At 44.0% G+C, this 14,164-nt stretch overlaps 1 protein-coding gene across 3 annotated transcripts in view; it reads left to right on the top strand.

Annotated features, from left to right (window-relative positions):
* CADM1 (cell adhesion molecule 1) overlaps positions 1-14,164 on the top strand; it is a 322,495-nt gene that overhangs the window by 297,179 nt on the left and 11,152 nt on the right. Inside the window, exons 9-10 of one of the 3 annotated variants that reach the window (XM_035008992.1) lie at positions 2,384-2,416; positions 9,534-9,587. The exons of 1 other annotated variant lie outside the window; for it this stretch is intronic. In XM_035008992.1, the coding sequence (XP_034864883.1) occupies positions 2,384-2,416; positions 9,534-9,587 (87 nt within the window). The remainder of the gene's footprint in view (positions 1-2,383; positions 2,417-9,533; positions 9,588-14,164) is intronic. One more of the 3 variants, XM_035008993.1, reaches the window with a different exon arrangement.

Below are 14,164 nucleotides of genomic sequence, written 5' to 3'. Positions count from 1 at the left end.
TAACTGTTCTAGAAGATGTTTCCACCCCCACCCCCACCCCCGGCAACCTCCCCTTTTGGGTACAATTGATGGATTTCCCAACCCCCGAATGGGGAAGCAAGCTGCACTGTGGACTTGGCTCATTCATTTTTTAGTGCCCACATAGAAGCCGACGCCTGGGGTCACTTAGTTTAGTTTCATGATAAAGCGGACAGCATGGCGATGTAGGAAGACAGTAAATCGAGCAGTCAGTGGCTCATGCTAAGATACGATTTTTGAGGGCTCTAACCTCTAGGCTTCACTCCACCTCCTCTCTTTCATTTTATGCTACTTATTTACCTGCTAAAATTACAGCCTATGAGAAGCGCTACTATGAAAATAACCGAAGTGTTTCTTTTTTTTTTTTAATTTTGGAAAAGAGCCAGTGCCTATCCATAAAATGTACCAGCGTGCATATAAATGTTTCTGTACAAATGTGCATTTGATCTTGCCCCTTAAGTTGAAAGCACCTCAAACTAACACTTGACTTGGATGTTTCAAGTAAGGAGATGTGTCCACTGTGTCATGACGATCTGGTATAGCGATGTTTCAGCTGTACAATTTTTGGTGTTATTCTTTACTGCTATTTTATGCATACAGACTTGACTTGTAAGTAAGTATTGTGTTCTTATGCGGTGTGTTTTATGTTTTTCTTTCCTTCATCAGTTCTTCAGAAACTCAGCTATAAGTTACGTTAAAGCTGCAGTGGCTTCTCAGACTGCTGGTTGATTCTGGCTCCTTAGAAGGGCTGCCATTGTTTTGATGGTTAGAGGGTCCTGAGGAAAGCGTGCCAACTGAGGGGGAACACCGGTGTGAATTCATGTGTCCTGATTTGCAGATCAGAAGCACCAGGCTCGTTTGAGCAAAAAAAAAAAAAAAAAAGTTTGGCATTCCATTGCATTTAAACATTGCCTGTGTCGAGTCCGGAAGAGTCTTTTGGAGTCTCTAGAACTCGTGAAAATAATTACCAGCTTAAATAGCTGTGTTAAGGGGGGTGGGGGTGGGGACAGGTGACTACTTGCACTTTTAACCAAGAACGCCACCCCAGCTAGAGATGACGAGTCCATGTCACCATCCCTTTCTGGCCAGAAGGGGATAGTGGAAGGAAACATACTGGAGAGGCGTAGAGCTGAACACGAAAGCATGGCCAGATGGGTTGACTTGGGAATGAAGTTGGCCACAGGAGTGGTGTAAAAAAAAAAACCCGACTGGAGAAAGAATGTCATCGTGCATTTTGTTAGATATTTATCCCACTTTCCCTCTAGCCAAAAAGAAAAAGGAAATTTCTTGAGCCCCTTGAGCCATTTCCTGTGAAGAAGAGCCAGGACAGAAGGCCTGGTTCGAAGCCCAGCAGGAGGGGGAAACTTGAACGGCGTCGGAACTGGAAGAAGAAAGAGGCAGACCACGGTTTCTTCCGCGGCAGGTGCATCTGGCAAGGCGAGGGCGGCCGTGTGGTCTCCTGCTGTGGCCGCGAAGGCGGGGCTCCCGGCAGCTCACCGTGGCCAACGTGGTGCTGCCCTGGGAGCAAAGGGATGGCTGGATACTGTCATTTGTGGAATGTCACGTGACTGGAAGTGGCGTTTGGCAAATTGCTGTGGACTCGGGTGTGCCCATGGCAGTCTTCTGCTCCTAGGTGGTAACCCAGCGGGCGCTGCGAAGCGAAGACTGGATGCCTGGTGGCCGGGGGGTGGGGGTGGGGGGAGGGGGCTGTGCATACAGAAACTTACCGGGGAACCTTTAATATGTTCATTCCCATGGCCTCCCAGCCCATGGCACTTTCCAGCTGAACACTGCCAAAATAGTAACGTGGGATGGAAAACTTGAGCTCACATGTTCGTCTGCAGGCATCTGAGCGTGAGCCGTAAAAGGATCCTCAAAGTGCGACTGAGTCAGTGATGCCTAATGGGCAGTCGTGCAGCCCAAGTGCCCTCGTGGGCTGGCTTCCGACAGAGGCAATGTTTGAATGTATGAACCCCTTGTTTTGCCAGCCTGCCGACCGAGCTCTCCTGCCCTAGTCCTGAGGCTGGATGCGCTCAGAGCCACCGAGTCTGCACTGGTGTTTCTCCTCACTTTGCATGTTCCCCTGACTATGGACTAGCAAGGAGCTGTGTCCTGGCAAGACCCCCCAGAACCACAGAATTGACTGTTTTCCTCACTGGCTCGCAGCTTGGAGCTGAAGGCATGTCTTAAAACAGTGCAACTCACTTCAAATGCTTTTTGCTTTTCATTTATTATTGCTTGTCACGCAATGTTCTTTGAAAGCTTGCTCATATATTATCTGTTCCATTTTTTTCCATTTTCCCTTTTTTTGCATGCCGTTCCTCCTGTTTCCTCCCTTCCTCCAATCCTCTGTTCCCGTCTGTAGACACGGCAGCGACGACAGAGCCAGCAGTTCACGGTTGGTATCACGTTACTGTTTATCTACTTTCTCAGCACTGCTGAGAGGCAAGGCAAGCCTGGGAAAAAGAGAAATGCAGTCTTCAAGGGAAACCGTGTTTCGAGTAGACTGATCTCATGCATAGACTATAATTTTGAAGGCTTGAAAGGATGTCGAGTCTTGTCATTTCTGTTGTGAGTTCGGCACCCGTGGTGGCCGTCTGGGATGAGGCCAGCGCCCGCCGGGCTGGGATGCAGGAGATCCGGCTGCATGCTGCCCTTCTGGATAGAAAGCCACTGGACACCGAAATACGAGGGACTTCAAAAATGAATATTGCCCTAAAAATCATGGCCTCTGGATTAAAGGCCCAGTTGCTTTCTTTGTTTATAGGCTAGAGTCCCAGGTACATTTGGAAGAGGGGTCATTCATGTCACTTAGTAGTTGAGTCTGTGAAGGACAGGTGAGGGCAGAAGGGTAGTTCTGTTTAAATTCATGAGGCCATCGATCTTCTCTTAATTATGTTCCCAATCATAGCTACCTCTGCAGATGCAGGCCAGTTCCATCTTAATCTCCATGTGTGCATGCAGGCTTATGCTAGCTAGCATTGGGCGGGAAGCCTCTGCAAACCAGGAGTGACACCAGATGTAAATTTTAACAGCTAAGTGGGACTCAAAAAATCATTTGTTTGTGGGTATCTCGTAGGCAAAATACTAAAAAGTTGGTTATGTTGTAACCAAGAAGTGATTAAAAAAGAAAAACAAAACGGCCATAGGAATGTCCTTTTCTCAATTTCATCTCCAACTTACAAGGTTGGAATAAGTCTATTAACTTTTCTGTGTCTCTCCAATCAGAAAATTAGAATCATGTTTCATCTATATATGACTTTATTCCCTAACTCTAACCCCAGTGATATTGTGCTTGGAGAAAGAGAGGTTAGTTAAAAATCGGGCTGAATTTTAATAATTGAATTCGAGGGAATTTTTTGGTAAAGGACCTACTGAAATCACTTCGCCCATTGTACAGGGTTGGAATCCATCATCTAAGTGACCAGGGGTGATCAGCCAACCCTTTACTGGCCCTGCATCTTTTAGCAAAACATCTCTTCCTAGTGCAGACTGACTTTCTCAAAACAGACCTACATGTGAGGACTTGACAGTTAGAAATCTCTAAGCGAAACCCGTCCTGTGTGAGCTGTCCCTGAAGGTCAAGCCTTGATGCTTGGCACATCATCCCCCTATCTGGACTTGCCTGATGAGGAATTCTGAGAAAGCAAAGTGAACTTAGGTTTGGAGCAATATCTCCCTCCCTACGCCCCTCCCGCCTTACCTGGCCCTTTCCTGTCAGCGGCACAGAGGGAAAAGGTAAAGGGCCAGATACACTGGCAATCATGAGAAATCAATTAGGTATAAAACCCCCAATTTCTAAGGTAATACCCCGTAGTGCTTGCTACAGCTCAGACACTGCACTCCATTAAGCTTAGTTATTTGTAGGTTTCATCATTAATTGAGCGCTTCCTGACTTTTATCGATTAGTCTCAGAGCTTCAAGGCTACTTTAATGTCATTCAAGAGATTTTGTTCTATTCTTTTTAAGATGCTTTAAGTTCTGAGCCTCCTATAATTGACTCTAGGGTCAAATGTAACCGTAAGATTCCTGAATTCTGTGAGATCTTTGAAGAAATATTGATCATTTATCTCCTAAGACTCCAGAGTTCTATTTGCTAGGTCCCTTCGATAAAATCCATGTACTTACGTTACTCTAATGGATGTAGGTCTTGGAGTCGGGTGAGGTATTCCAAGTAGGAAATATGTTCCCTGACCTGAAAAATGAGGCATTAACTTAGGGGCCAGTCATGGTCTAGGACATGGTTTTTGATCAGGTCTTTCTTCCTGGAAAGAGAGAAAGGCATGGTGATCTCTCTTTTGTGATATACAAAGAGACAATTGGAATAAGACTTTCTAGCATTCCTGTGGTCGGAAACAGAGAAGCAACCACTGCCTTATTAGTTAAGGACAGCATTCGAGCCAGGATACACCACTAGGATGTTGTTCACTGGCTGGTAGCACATGAGAAATGGCTCAGAGCCAAGAACTGTTGGGGAGGAAGAAAAAGAATGCCCCCCCTCCCCAAACACACACACTATTCCTTACCAGCAGGAGGAGAGAAGTGATAACTCAGGTTGGTCCCCCTATGTAGTACATGTATAAACACATTCTCCTAACTTGTCTGTTACCCTCATAGCATCCTACCTCTGTCTGGAACAGCATACTCTCCAGCCCACAGCAAAAAGCTTTAATGAAAGCCAGGGTAGTATCTAGACTCTTCCTTGACGGAGGGGAAACAGTCTTCAGGTCAGTCGTCAGGGTAGAAAAGGTGATAGGATATGGTGGAAACTATAAAGCAGGGGACCCGATTTCCAGAGAGATGCAGATCTGGAGCCCACTGCCTTTGAGTGAATTATGGCTAAAACTCAGCTTCTTCAGTTTAGCAACCTTTTGACTTAGGCGCACTTGAGAATAACCTTGAGATGTTCATGAGAGGGATCTGGGCCTAGAAAAATGGCATGGTCGGAGAACTTGGCAACTCAAATGACAAGACATATTAGGTCAGCCTGTCGTGGACACTTTATTGGTCTTAAAAGTGTTCATACTGGAGTTCCTCCTGTAGTTCTCTTTTATAAAAACGAAAAAGAATAATTTATAAAAAGCTTTCCCTTTGAAGACTCATTAAAACACTTTATTCAAGCTTGTGTTGCTAGAGTACGTATGAAGTATACCAGTTATTGCTGTATGTTGATCATTTGTTCTTACCAATATCTGATTGGAATAAGCATGTATTGGAAGGTTAGAAGTGCATGGGCATGATTCAAAATCAAATGGATTTTCTCCAAAAAGAAACCAAGCAACAATCAGTCACAATGTGTTTTTAAGGATCTAATTGATGGTAAATGTAAAAGGGAGTGTAAGAATGGGATTTTTAGACTAGGGTGACCGAAGGGATTTTCTTTAAATAAGGATCTTGAGCACTTGTGTTTTTGGAGCTCATCCTTAAGGCCTGGTCAGGAAGAATCCTGTGTTATGTGTGCATGTTGAGCAATGCAAAAAACACTCTGCCAAATCCTGATACCACGTGGTCTGAAACTGATGGCAGAAATGCATGAGTGACTTAAAGCACGGATGGTGTAGTTGTTACTATGATTATCGACGTGTGGGTGCGCGTGACGGTTTTTGTTTGTTCAAATGTGGGCGCTTCTCTGTGTCTTGTGCCTTGTTCTTTTTCAGCCCTGTGTGTACCCTCTCCCTTCCCCCACCCACCTCCCCTGTGTGAGGTTTTGGGGGACCGCATGCCCATGGTCTGGAATAGTGCTTGTGCTTTTGCTGCACTGCGATCAGCTGGCTTCCTCTGGGTTGGAGGTTCTCTCTCCTCTCCCCCGTGCCCCTCCCCCCTCCCCCCTCCCGTTTCATGATTTTCTAGTCTACCTATCCTTTTGCTTTCCACCTCTTGACCTATCAGAGGCTGATGATCTCATGTATCCCAGATGAGTTTTTCAATAGTTTTCAATTCAGTATGTAATTATGGTAAGACTCAAACTGGGAACCCCCCTGAAATAATTTTTCACTTTCGGTTTTGGTTGCAAAAATCTTTGGCCTGTGCCAGATACACGCTCACACCCTAGTCCGCTGCCCTTAGGTCCCCACCCCCCTGAAGCTCCCTTTCCCCGACTTGTAAAATTTTACAAGCAGTGCAAGCCTGGCTAGAATCCTGAAAGCACATGAAATTCTTATCTTAACTTCCTGTTCAATTGCGGGGTACTTCTGAAGCCCATCCGAAAGACAAATAGCCAGCAGTGCGCATTATTACAAACTCTATGTCCACCATGTGTCTGTACCTCTCTGCACATCTCTCTCTATGATATACCACAGCGGCTTTCAAAGGCTGTCATTCAGTCAAGGGACTCTGCAGACATTGTATGTTCTACTCAAGAACAGAGCTAAAGAGGTTTACGAATGGCTGCAGGACCTGAAGATTGTGTTTCAGCCTTGATATGCCGTTTGGAAACAATGTGCTACTGTTTCACGGCGTGAACCAAATTTCTGCTAATGGGAAGAAGGGACAAACTCTCCACAAAAGCTGACAAAGCAGGAAGAACAGGATGACTGAGCTTTTAGATTAAAACTACCGGGGGCGTCTGAACTCTTATGGCTGGTGATGGAAGTAACAGTTTCCATAATATGGCCAAGTGATCAGATGTATGCCGCTTAGGTAAGAAAGAGACCATCGCCTACTTTTTCCTACTGGGAATGGTACTGGAGCCAGGGGGCTACGTTTTTGTTTCCTTGAGGTTTTCTTTGATCGTTCTTTTATGACATTTTCTGGAAAAAAAATTTAAAAAAATGAAACCCTAATGAACCGAACCCACAAACATTGGAATTTTGCTTGACCTTTACCTTGACTTTATTTAACTATCTCTAGGATTTCTTGCTGTTTCTAATGTTTGAGGTTTTTCTTAACCACACACCACTTTTAGAAGCCAGCGATGTCTGTTGGAAAGGGGGAATAGCAACAGCAAAGACAGGAGGCCCAGGGTATGTGCAGCCCACCCTAGACCACGACAAGCAGAACACACGTCTCCTCAGAAGAGACCATTATCGTGCCTGCATGAAATTACCACGCTCAGAATTACTTGCTCCAAAAAAAAAAAAAATTCCACATGGGCCAATAGTTAAACTTTTCACTTGTTTAACAAAGTTTAAAGAAATTTATTGGACACATTTTAATTAGAAGTGACAAGAAAGGTCTTTAACAGATGATATGGAAGTTTAAAGAGAAAAACCAAGAAGGGATTTCCCACGTATTGTTAAATTGTGAAGTTTCCTTTTGGAAAACATTGTCTGCCTCATAAAATGCATCTTTGTTTCTTTGAGAAAATAAGAGGTGTATAATTTTTAACATGAAAGAGGACTACCTAAGTCAAAGCAATTCTAGGAGGTAAATTTTGCCTGTCCTCCCTTGTACACTCAGTGCCTCGGTACACTCTTCCAATTATATTTATTCAAAAATTATCTAACTATGGCCGAGCACTGTAGATTCATAAAATACAACAGTAGTGCAAAACCAAATTTAATGCCACTAATCGAAATGGCTTCCCACTTTCCGATGTAATCTGAGCGGCAGATCCAGATGATTTGGTGTATTTTAACATTTATGCCATTAAAAATGACAGTTTCATCTTTAATGAGGTGTATATCAACTGTCTGTTGCTTTTTAATGGGAAACTTTGCATATCAATGATATTTCATAAACATATTTGTCTTTATTTTTTAAAATTAGCTTTCTAATGCCATCCCCAAGGAAGCAGGCTTTCAGCAGTAAAGCTGCCTACTTGGAACATCCTTGTTTAATATGGTTCAGTGGGTGCCAAGCACGTACGTAGAATGCTTTGATACTCACTGGGCCACGTAGAAGTAAGGGATTAGCCTTCTGAGAACTGCAAATTCATAATTAACTACAGAGGAGTACTTTATGTTGCCTATTTATAACAACTATTCAAATAATTGTATTCATCAGTCTTTTTACAATGGATAAAGCCAATTAGAAATAGGAACACTTTCAGCCAATCAGATTTCAGAACAAACGGATAGCATCCCTACTCAGTTGCCTCTATAATCGATTGCATTACTCACTGCTTTCCCTTTTGTTGCCTAAATCCGTAGTTGGGGCACATCCGCACACTCAAACCCTTCCATCTCTAATTGGCACCCGCCCTTGAACACTGACGCTCAAGGTTTGCAATGGAAATTCTTCAAGAGCCGATACGATGACTTCCTTGTCACGGCACCAGCCTAGCTAGCAATATTCACTTGGCTTCTTTATAAAACAACTTACAAAACCCAAGCTTTTACTGACCATTCCTACATGATTGTTTCTGTTCCTTTGGGTTTTTTTTTTTTTTTTTTAAATAGTGCGATCAGTTTGACATTGCTTGTTTCCAGAGCATTTGTTTCATGCTCTGGTTGGTAGTTCACTGAGCATCACTCCCACATCATTCATTCAGCAAATGCTTGCTGAGAGTATACTCTGTGCTTGGTTATAAGAGAAGGGAAGGATGAAAACTAAAGACCCGCCCCTCTCCCCGAAGTCTTGCGATTTTATAGGCCCACAAATATTCTTCCAAAATGACAAATCCCGTTAGAGAAGCGTTAGCAAATTGTGCAAATTAGAAGACCCAGAGCCTTCAGACAGGACTTTGAGCAGAATGTCAAGCAACAACGGGTGGAGGCCTCAGATTGTCTCACATTTTGTGGTGGTTAATGATCTTCGTGAACGGAGCAGCCTGCAAGTAAAGCATGAGTAAATGGAATCCATCCCCTAGCCAAGCCTCCCGTTGTCTTTCTATCTCCCTCTACCCCTCCTTTAATCCAGATGAGAGCTAGCTGAGAGCTGGCCAGCGTTGGTGGTGGCTCGGTGTAGACCCTGCAAGCCCCCACCAGATTAGCTCCTGACCTAACTGCTTTCTCAGCTTTGAGGGTTTCATTTTTCAGGAATACCACTGATTTTTTTTTAAATTCTCCTTTTTAAAAAGTCATTTTGCGAATCAGATTTTCTGATGAAGACATAACCTGCAATCTGTAGTTAGCAGATGCTGTACCATTTTGAAATAAGTGATCCAAGATCGTCATAAATTGAGAATGAAATGTATTTGTCAGTATTGGCAAAGGATTTCAATTTATGGTAAAATGTGAAATAAAACTTACATACATTAGTATGTAACATCTAACTGTATTTGTATTTAAGAGCCATGTCAAAACATCAACAGCTAACAATCAGGCTTTATTTTTTTTCTTTTTGCATGCTGTTATGAATGAGTGATTTTAAACATTCACCTTCATGTTTCGTGTGCTTTGAAAGCGGAGACTGAGGAATCTTTCTGTCTTGATTGTGTATCAATAACAAAATGAAATGATTGGAGAAATGTACTTATGGATTAATGCATTCAAGCTATCCAAAAAAGAGAGAGATAGCAAGAGATTTGGCTCATGTTTTTTTTTTTTTTTTAAGAAATTCATCCTCAGTTCTTAAGTGTTTTGTTTATGTCCCTTGAGGAACGAAAAGAAAAACGATTTGTTTTTACTTGTAAGGCCTTACTCAGTTGCCCAATTCCGCAGAAGAACTGGACAGTGAGGACCTCTCAGGTAAGGGCTAGTCATTAGGTAAGGCACTGCGGTGTCCAACCTGTGGGTGCCCTGTCCACTTCTACAAAACGGCCATTTGGTTTCCTGGGCAGTTAACTAGCAATTGTGGATTAAAGGAAAACGAATTTTTACTAACACTCTCTTCCTCCTCACCCCCTTCTTTCCCCTGTGCTCATGGCATGTATATTTCACATTGGGACTGAGGGCATCACTGCAAGGGAGGTCAGCTCATCTTTGCATTGTACGAAGGCCACTGTTTTCAGTGGCGTAAAAATAGTTTTTATGCTCTGGGTGTGTAACGGTTCAAGAGAAATGTTTCGCATTACAAAGCAGTTTAAGGATGTTGGATTATGAGAGAAGATCTTTATTTTTAAAAGGAGAAAACTACTATTGACCATCTACTTCTGTAGAATAGACTTGAAAAGCCACGTCACAGTTATCTTAGAAACACGGGGGGGGAGGGGCGGGGGGGGGCGATTGTTTTGTCACATACCGTGATGTAAACTAATTATCCACCTCAGACCTTTTTCACAACACACTGAGCTCTTGCAAAAGTAGGTTTCATGCTTGATTCCAGGATTTAGGTGTTACTAATCCAGAATAAGAAGCATATCCTGAAAGGGAGGGGGCGGCGGGGAGGAGATTTGGAATGGTCAGAGCTCAACAATTATATGAGCTGCCATGATGTTGTGGGACTTCGCTGCCAACCAGCTCCAGCTCCTTAAACATTTGGATCGTTAATTCCTAATAAATCAGTAAGAAAGCCCCCTTCCTCATCACTGTGATGGAGGCACCAAGATGTAGGGCTGTAGATCCTTACTCCAGCCTTTGGAAGGAAGGGTTCCATATTGCCCCTTCTTGAAGAGATTTCACTTCAGCTCCCTTAAATAGTTGATTGTGAGGTGGTGGTCCTTGACTGCAGGTTTCACCCAGTGAGAAAATTAGAGCCACCTAGTCTTTCAAAGTGCAGATTTATCGCCTCCTAGGTGCTTCTGTCAAACTTAAAAAACAGGGAGGGTGGCTTTATGTTTCGATGTAGCATGTCCCGGTTTGAGCTTAGCGGTCAGATTTTTCCACCCAGTGGAAGCCCCAAGAGGCCATATTGGGTTTGTTCACTGCTGTATGCCTGTCATGTAGTAGGCGCTCGATTGATACTTGTTGGATGAATAAGTTCCAAATCCCAGTGAATTCAGATAAATAACTAGAAGATTAGAAAGACAGCCAGCCCATCAAGGGAGTGTTTCATTTTTGCCTCTTAACTGGTGGTGTATTTAGAGAAATTGCAAAAACAGTAGCCTGATTTTCTTTTAAAAGAAGAGATAAGTCCTGCTCCTTGCATAGAATGTAATGCTGGTTGTAAGCAATCTGCGCTGAGTTCGTGTCTTGACCCTAAATAAAACAGCTCTGACACGGCGGCCCTGGCAAGTGGAATTTCTCAAGGATCCCAAGAAAGGACTGAGTCCTCACGGGCCTGATCCCTCTTGGCGTAGTAGCCAGATGAGGATCACTGAGGTAGGCAAAGGTAATTTTTCTCCTCTTTAGGAAAGTGGGACTACGTCGGCCATCCACCCTCTTCCCCAGGCATCATCCATTAAGGAAACACTCCAGGTCTCTCAGCTCTGCACCAAGTCAGATGCAGTCTTGCTGCAGTTCTATCCATCACCCCCGAGTCAGGAGCAATAAACCAACAACTGTTCGTGCTCCTGATAATTCGGTTAAATGAATAATTACGTGGTACCCCCACCCCCCTCCTCCAGGAACGCTGCAGCCCTGTGTTGTTCAGGAGCCATAAGTCATGTAGAACACTGATGATCCATCAGGCCGGGCTTGGGCTGCCTTTGCATCTGGTTTGATGAACTAATCAAAAACTGATTAGCACCTTTGTTCAAAGGGGATGCTGATTAATCAATTACTATTGATTGTGAGCTTGGCTTCCCTCAGCAGCAAAGAGACATCTGAAGGGAAAAAAAAAAAACAACCAATAAAAATTGAGCAGCTGTCGTAGTGTTTAAATTTATTAAAACAAAATACATTATTTTTTATGAAGCTGTCTTGAAATGGGTCACTGAAGGGGAGCATATTGATTGAGAAAGGATGAACTTCTCAAATTTCTGTAGCCTAGAGACTGAATTCAATTATAATACAAGACAAACAGGTTAACACCCGTCTTAAACAGCCCATCAATAAATTAGAGTAGGTGTTGCGCATTTAATGCTAAACTGTGGTAATGAATAATATTACCATCCATTGCCTGTTCCATCTGGGTAGAGACTTCATCCTTTCCTTATTAGGGATAGATGCTGGATCCTGCATTTCCTTGGAAATAATGATGGTCTCTCTTCTGCCCACCTCCCCCATTCACCACTGCTTCCTCAACTAATGACAATCTCATAAGCAACATATGGTGCTCCATCCTCGCCCAGCAAAGCAAGTTGCCCAGCTGATCCTCCTCTTCAATCTGCATTAAAAAAGTATGCTTGTGTGTAGTTCAGTGATTTAATCATTGGCAGACCTGGGGAGCTTATCCAGTCCTACTTTGAACCCTTTCATTTACTTTTTGGGTGTTAACTTAATATTGACGATGGACCCAGAAGAGTTTTGAATCGTTTTATCAATTACATCTGCTCTTTCCTGGTAACAGCTGGTGGTTATTGCCACCCATGTGGAATAGAATAGCTTTAAGCATATTTATCCTTCTATTTTACTTTAAAACTTTAAAAAATGTCTGCACTGCCTCCCTCCTCTCAGCAACGGAAGGGCCTTTGGGGACCGTTTAGCAGAGTGCATTGGTAAATACGCAGTGTGCCAGAGAATGGCCCTCCGGCACTATCAGAGCAATCCATCAGTCTTCTGCTTTTGAAGCGGAGGCACCAAGAAATTCCAGAGCTGTCATGCTTCCCCAAAAGACACGTTTTCCACTCTGGCCCTACAGATGAGAAAATGATCTAGAAAAATCCCACATCTCCCTCACAATCTGTAGAAAAGTATGGGTGGAGGGCAAACTCTAAGTGGCTCTGATAATCCATGTCGGCATGATTGGAAGACTCTAGGTGAGCCGACTAGAGTCCCCTGAATGAAGTCTGAAGGAAACATGGGCTCACAGTACAGTCTAAATGTAGATAGTGGAAGCACTCAAAGGCCTTTGGATCCAGATTATCAGTTCCAGGAGGGGCTGTATGACCATGTGGTCATTGAGAACGTCCTCAGGGTCAGCTGAACTTGCTGGAAATGTGTGTGGAGAAACTCAGTAGACAGAACGTTGCGGGGTAGAGGGGAGTCTTCCTTGCCCCCACCTAAAGCGTGGCCCGGATTCGGCAAACAGGCTATTTCACTTCTGTGATAGACTAGCAAAAATAATAAAGAAAAACCAGCTGGGCTGTGTAGACAAATTCAAGGTATGGCTCATAAATCTCAAGTGTAGTAGTATTTAGCTTGTATTTGTACAGTTCTTTTCAGCTCAGAAAACTCTTTCACAGATGATCTCATTTGCTCTTCTTTGAGCACCACTGTTCGAGCTCCTGCATGTGCTAGGCTCTGGGCTGGGCACCAGGCATGCAGCGGTGAACAAGATCAACCAGGACCCACTGGGGTTCACGCCACAGGCCCCTGCACTCATAGCTACTTTCTAGTGGGGCAGCCAGGCTCACGACACGAGATAATGGTGGCCAGTGGCAAATGCTGTGGAAAAAAATTAAAGCGGGTAGAGTGAACCCGAGTGACTAGGGCTAGGAAGAGGCGGAGGCCAGTTGAGAACAAAAGGTCCCCATGGAAGGCCATTGGGACAGGGAGAGTGAGCCAGCCCTAAGAGGATTTTCCTGGGCAGTCTCGTTTTGCAAGTGAGGAAGCAGGGGCTCCCCAGGTTGAATGATTTCCTCAAGAGGCAGAGGCAGAATTTGAACATGCGGGTCTTCAGGGCTCTGCAGGAAATAGAGACTTTAGTTTGAGAGTAGTTCTCCTTCCACTGTGAACTCTACACTTCCTCTGCTCTGGGGTCTTCTCAGGAATCCTTTTCCTCTTGGACCCCTTTCAATTTCAGTGTGTGCATCCGGGGAATGAGGAGAGGAAAGTCAGGCTCTCTGGAGCCCATCAGGGGTAGAACCACAAGCTGACTGACCTGGAAAGATCTTTTCCGGTATCAAATCAAGCTCTTTCTCCTTCAAAGAAGACCTTCGCCTCGGATGATTTCGGTGCCATTGTCCCATTGTCCGAAATTATGGGATCAGTTTCCCACTGAGATGGTCCTATAGGCTGTGGGAAAGTTTGGGGTCACAAAGGTTAAAACACGTAGAGTTCCTGATTTTAAAATTCTGTTGACTACAAGGCAGTAGACCGAGAAAATCATCTCGAGTCCATGGCAGCTTGGTCATAGCACTCCCAGGATGGGAGTCTGAAGGTCATTGGATTGCTGATCTTCCCATAATCCAACATGCTACTGTTTCCCTCATGGGGAGGAAGGAGGCCATCAAATAGGAACGTTCCTCCAAACTAGAGAGTCGCCAGGCTACAACACAAAATGTGAATTCCAGTTCCACAGGTTGGACACTGCTTTGGGGTGACTTCACCATATTCATTAACCC

The sequence above is a fragment of the Mirounga leonina genome, unplaced genomic scaffold (genome assembly GCF_011800145.1).
Source record: "Mirounga leonina isolate KUSES-001 unplaced genomic scaffold, KU_Mleo_1.0 Mir_153, whole genome shotgun sequence".
In the NCBI taxonomy this organism is placed as follows: domain Eukaryota; kingdom Metazoa; phylum Chordata; class Mammalia; order Carnivora; family Phocidae; genus Mirounga; species Mirounga leonina.
Note: the sequence above shows the minus strand (reverse complement) of the source record. Positions and strands in the feature narration are given on the sequence as shown.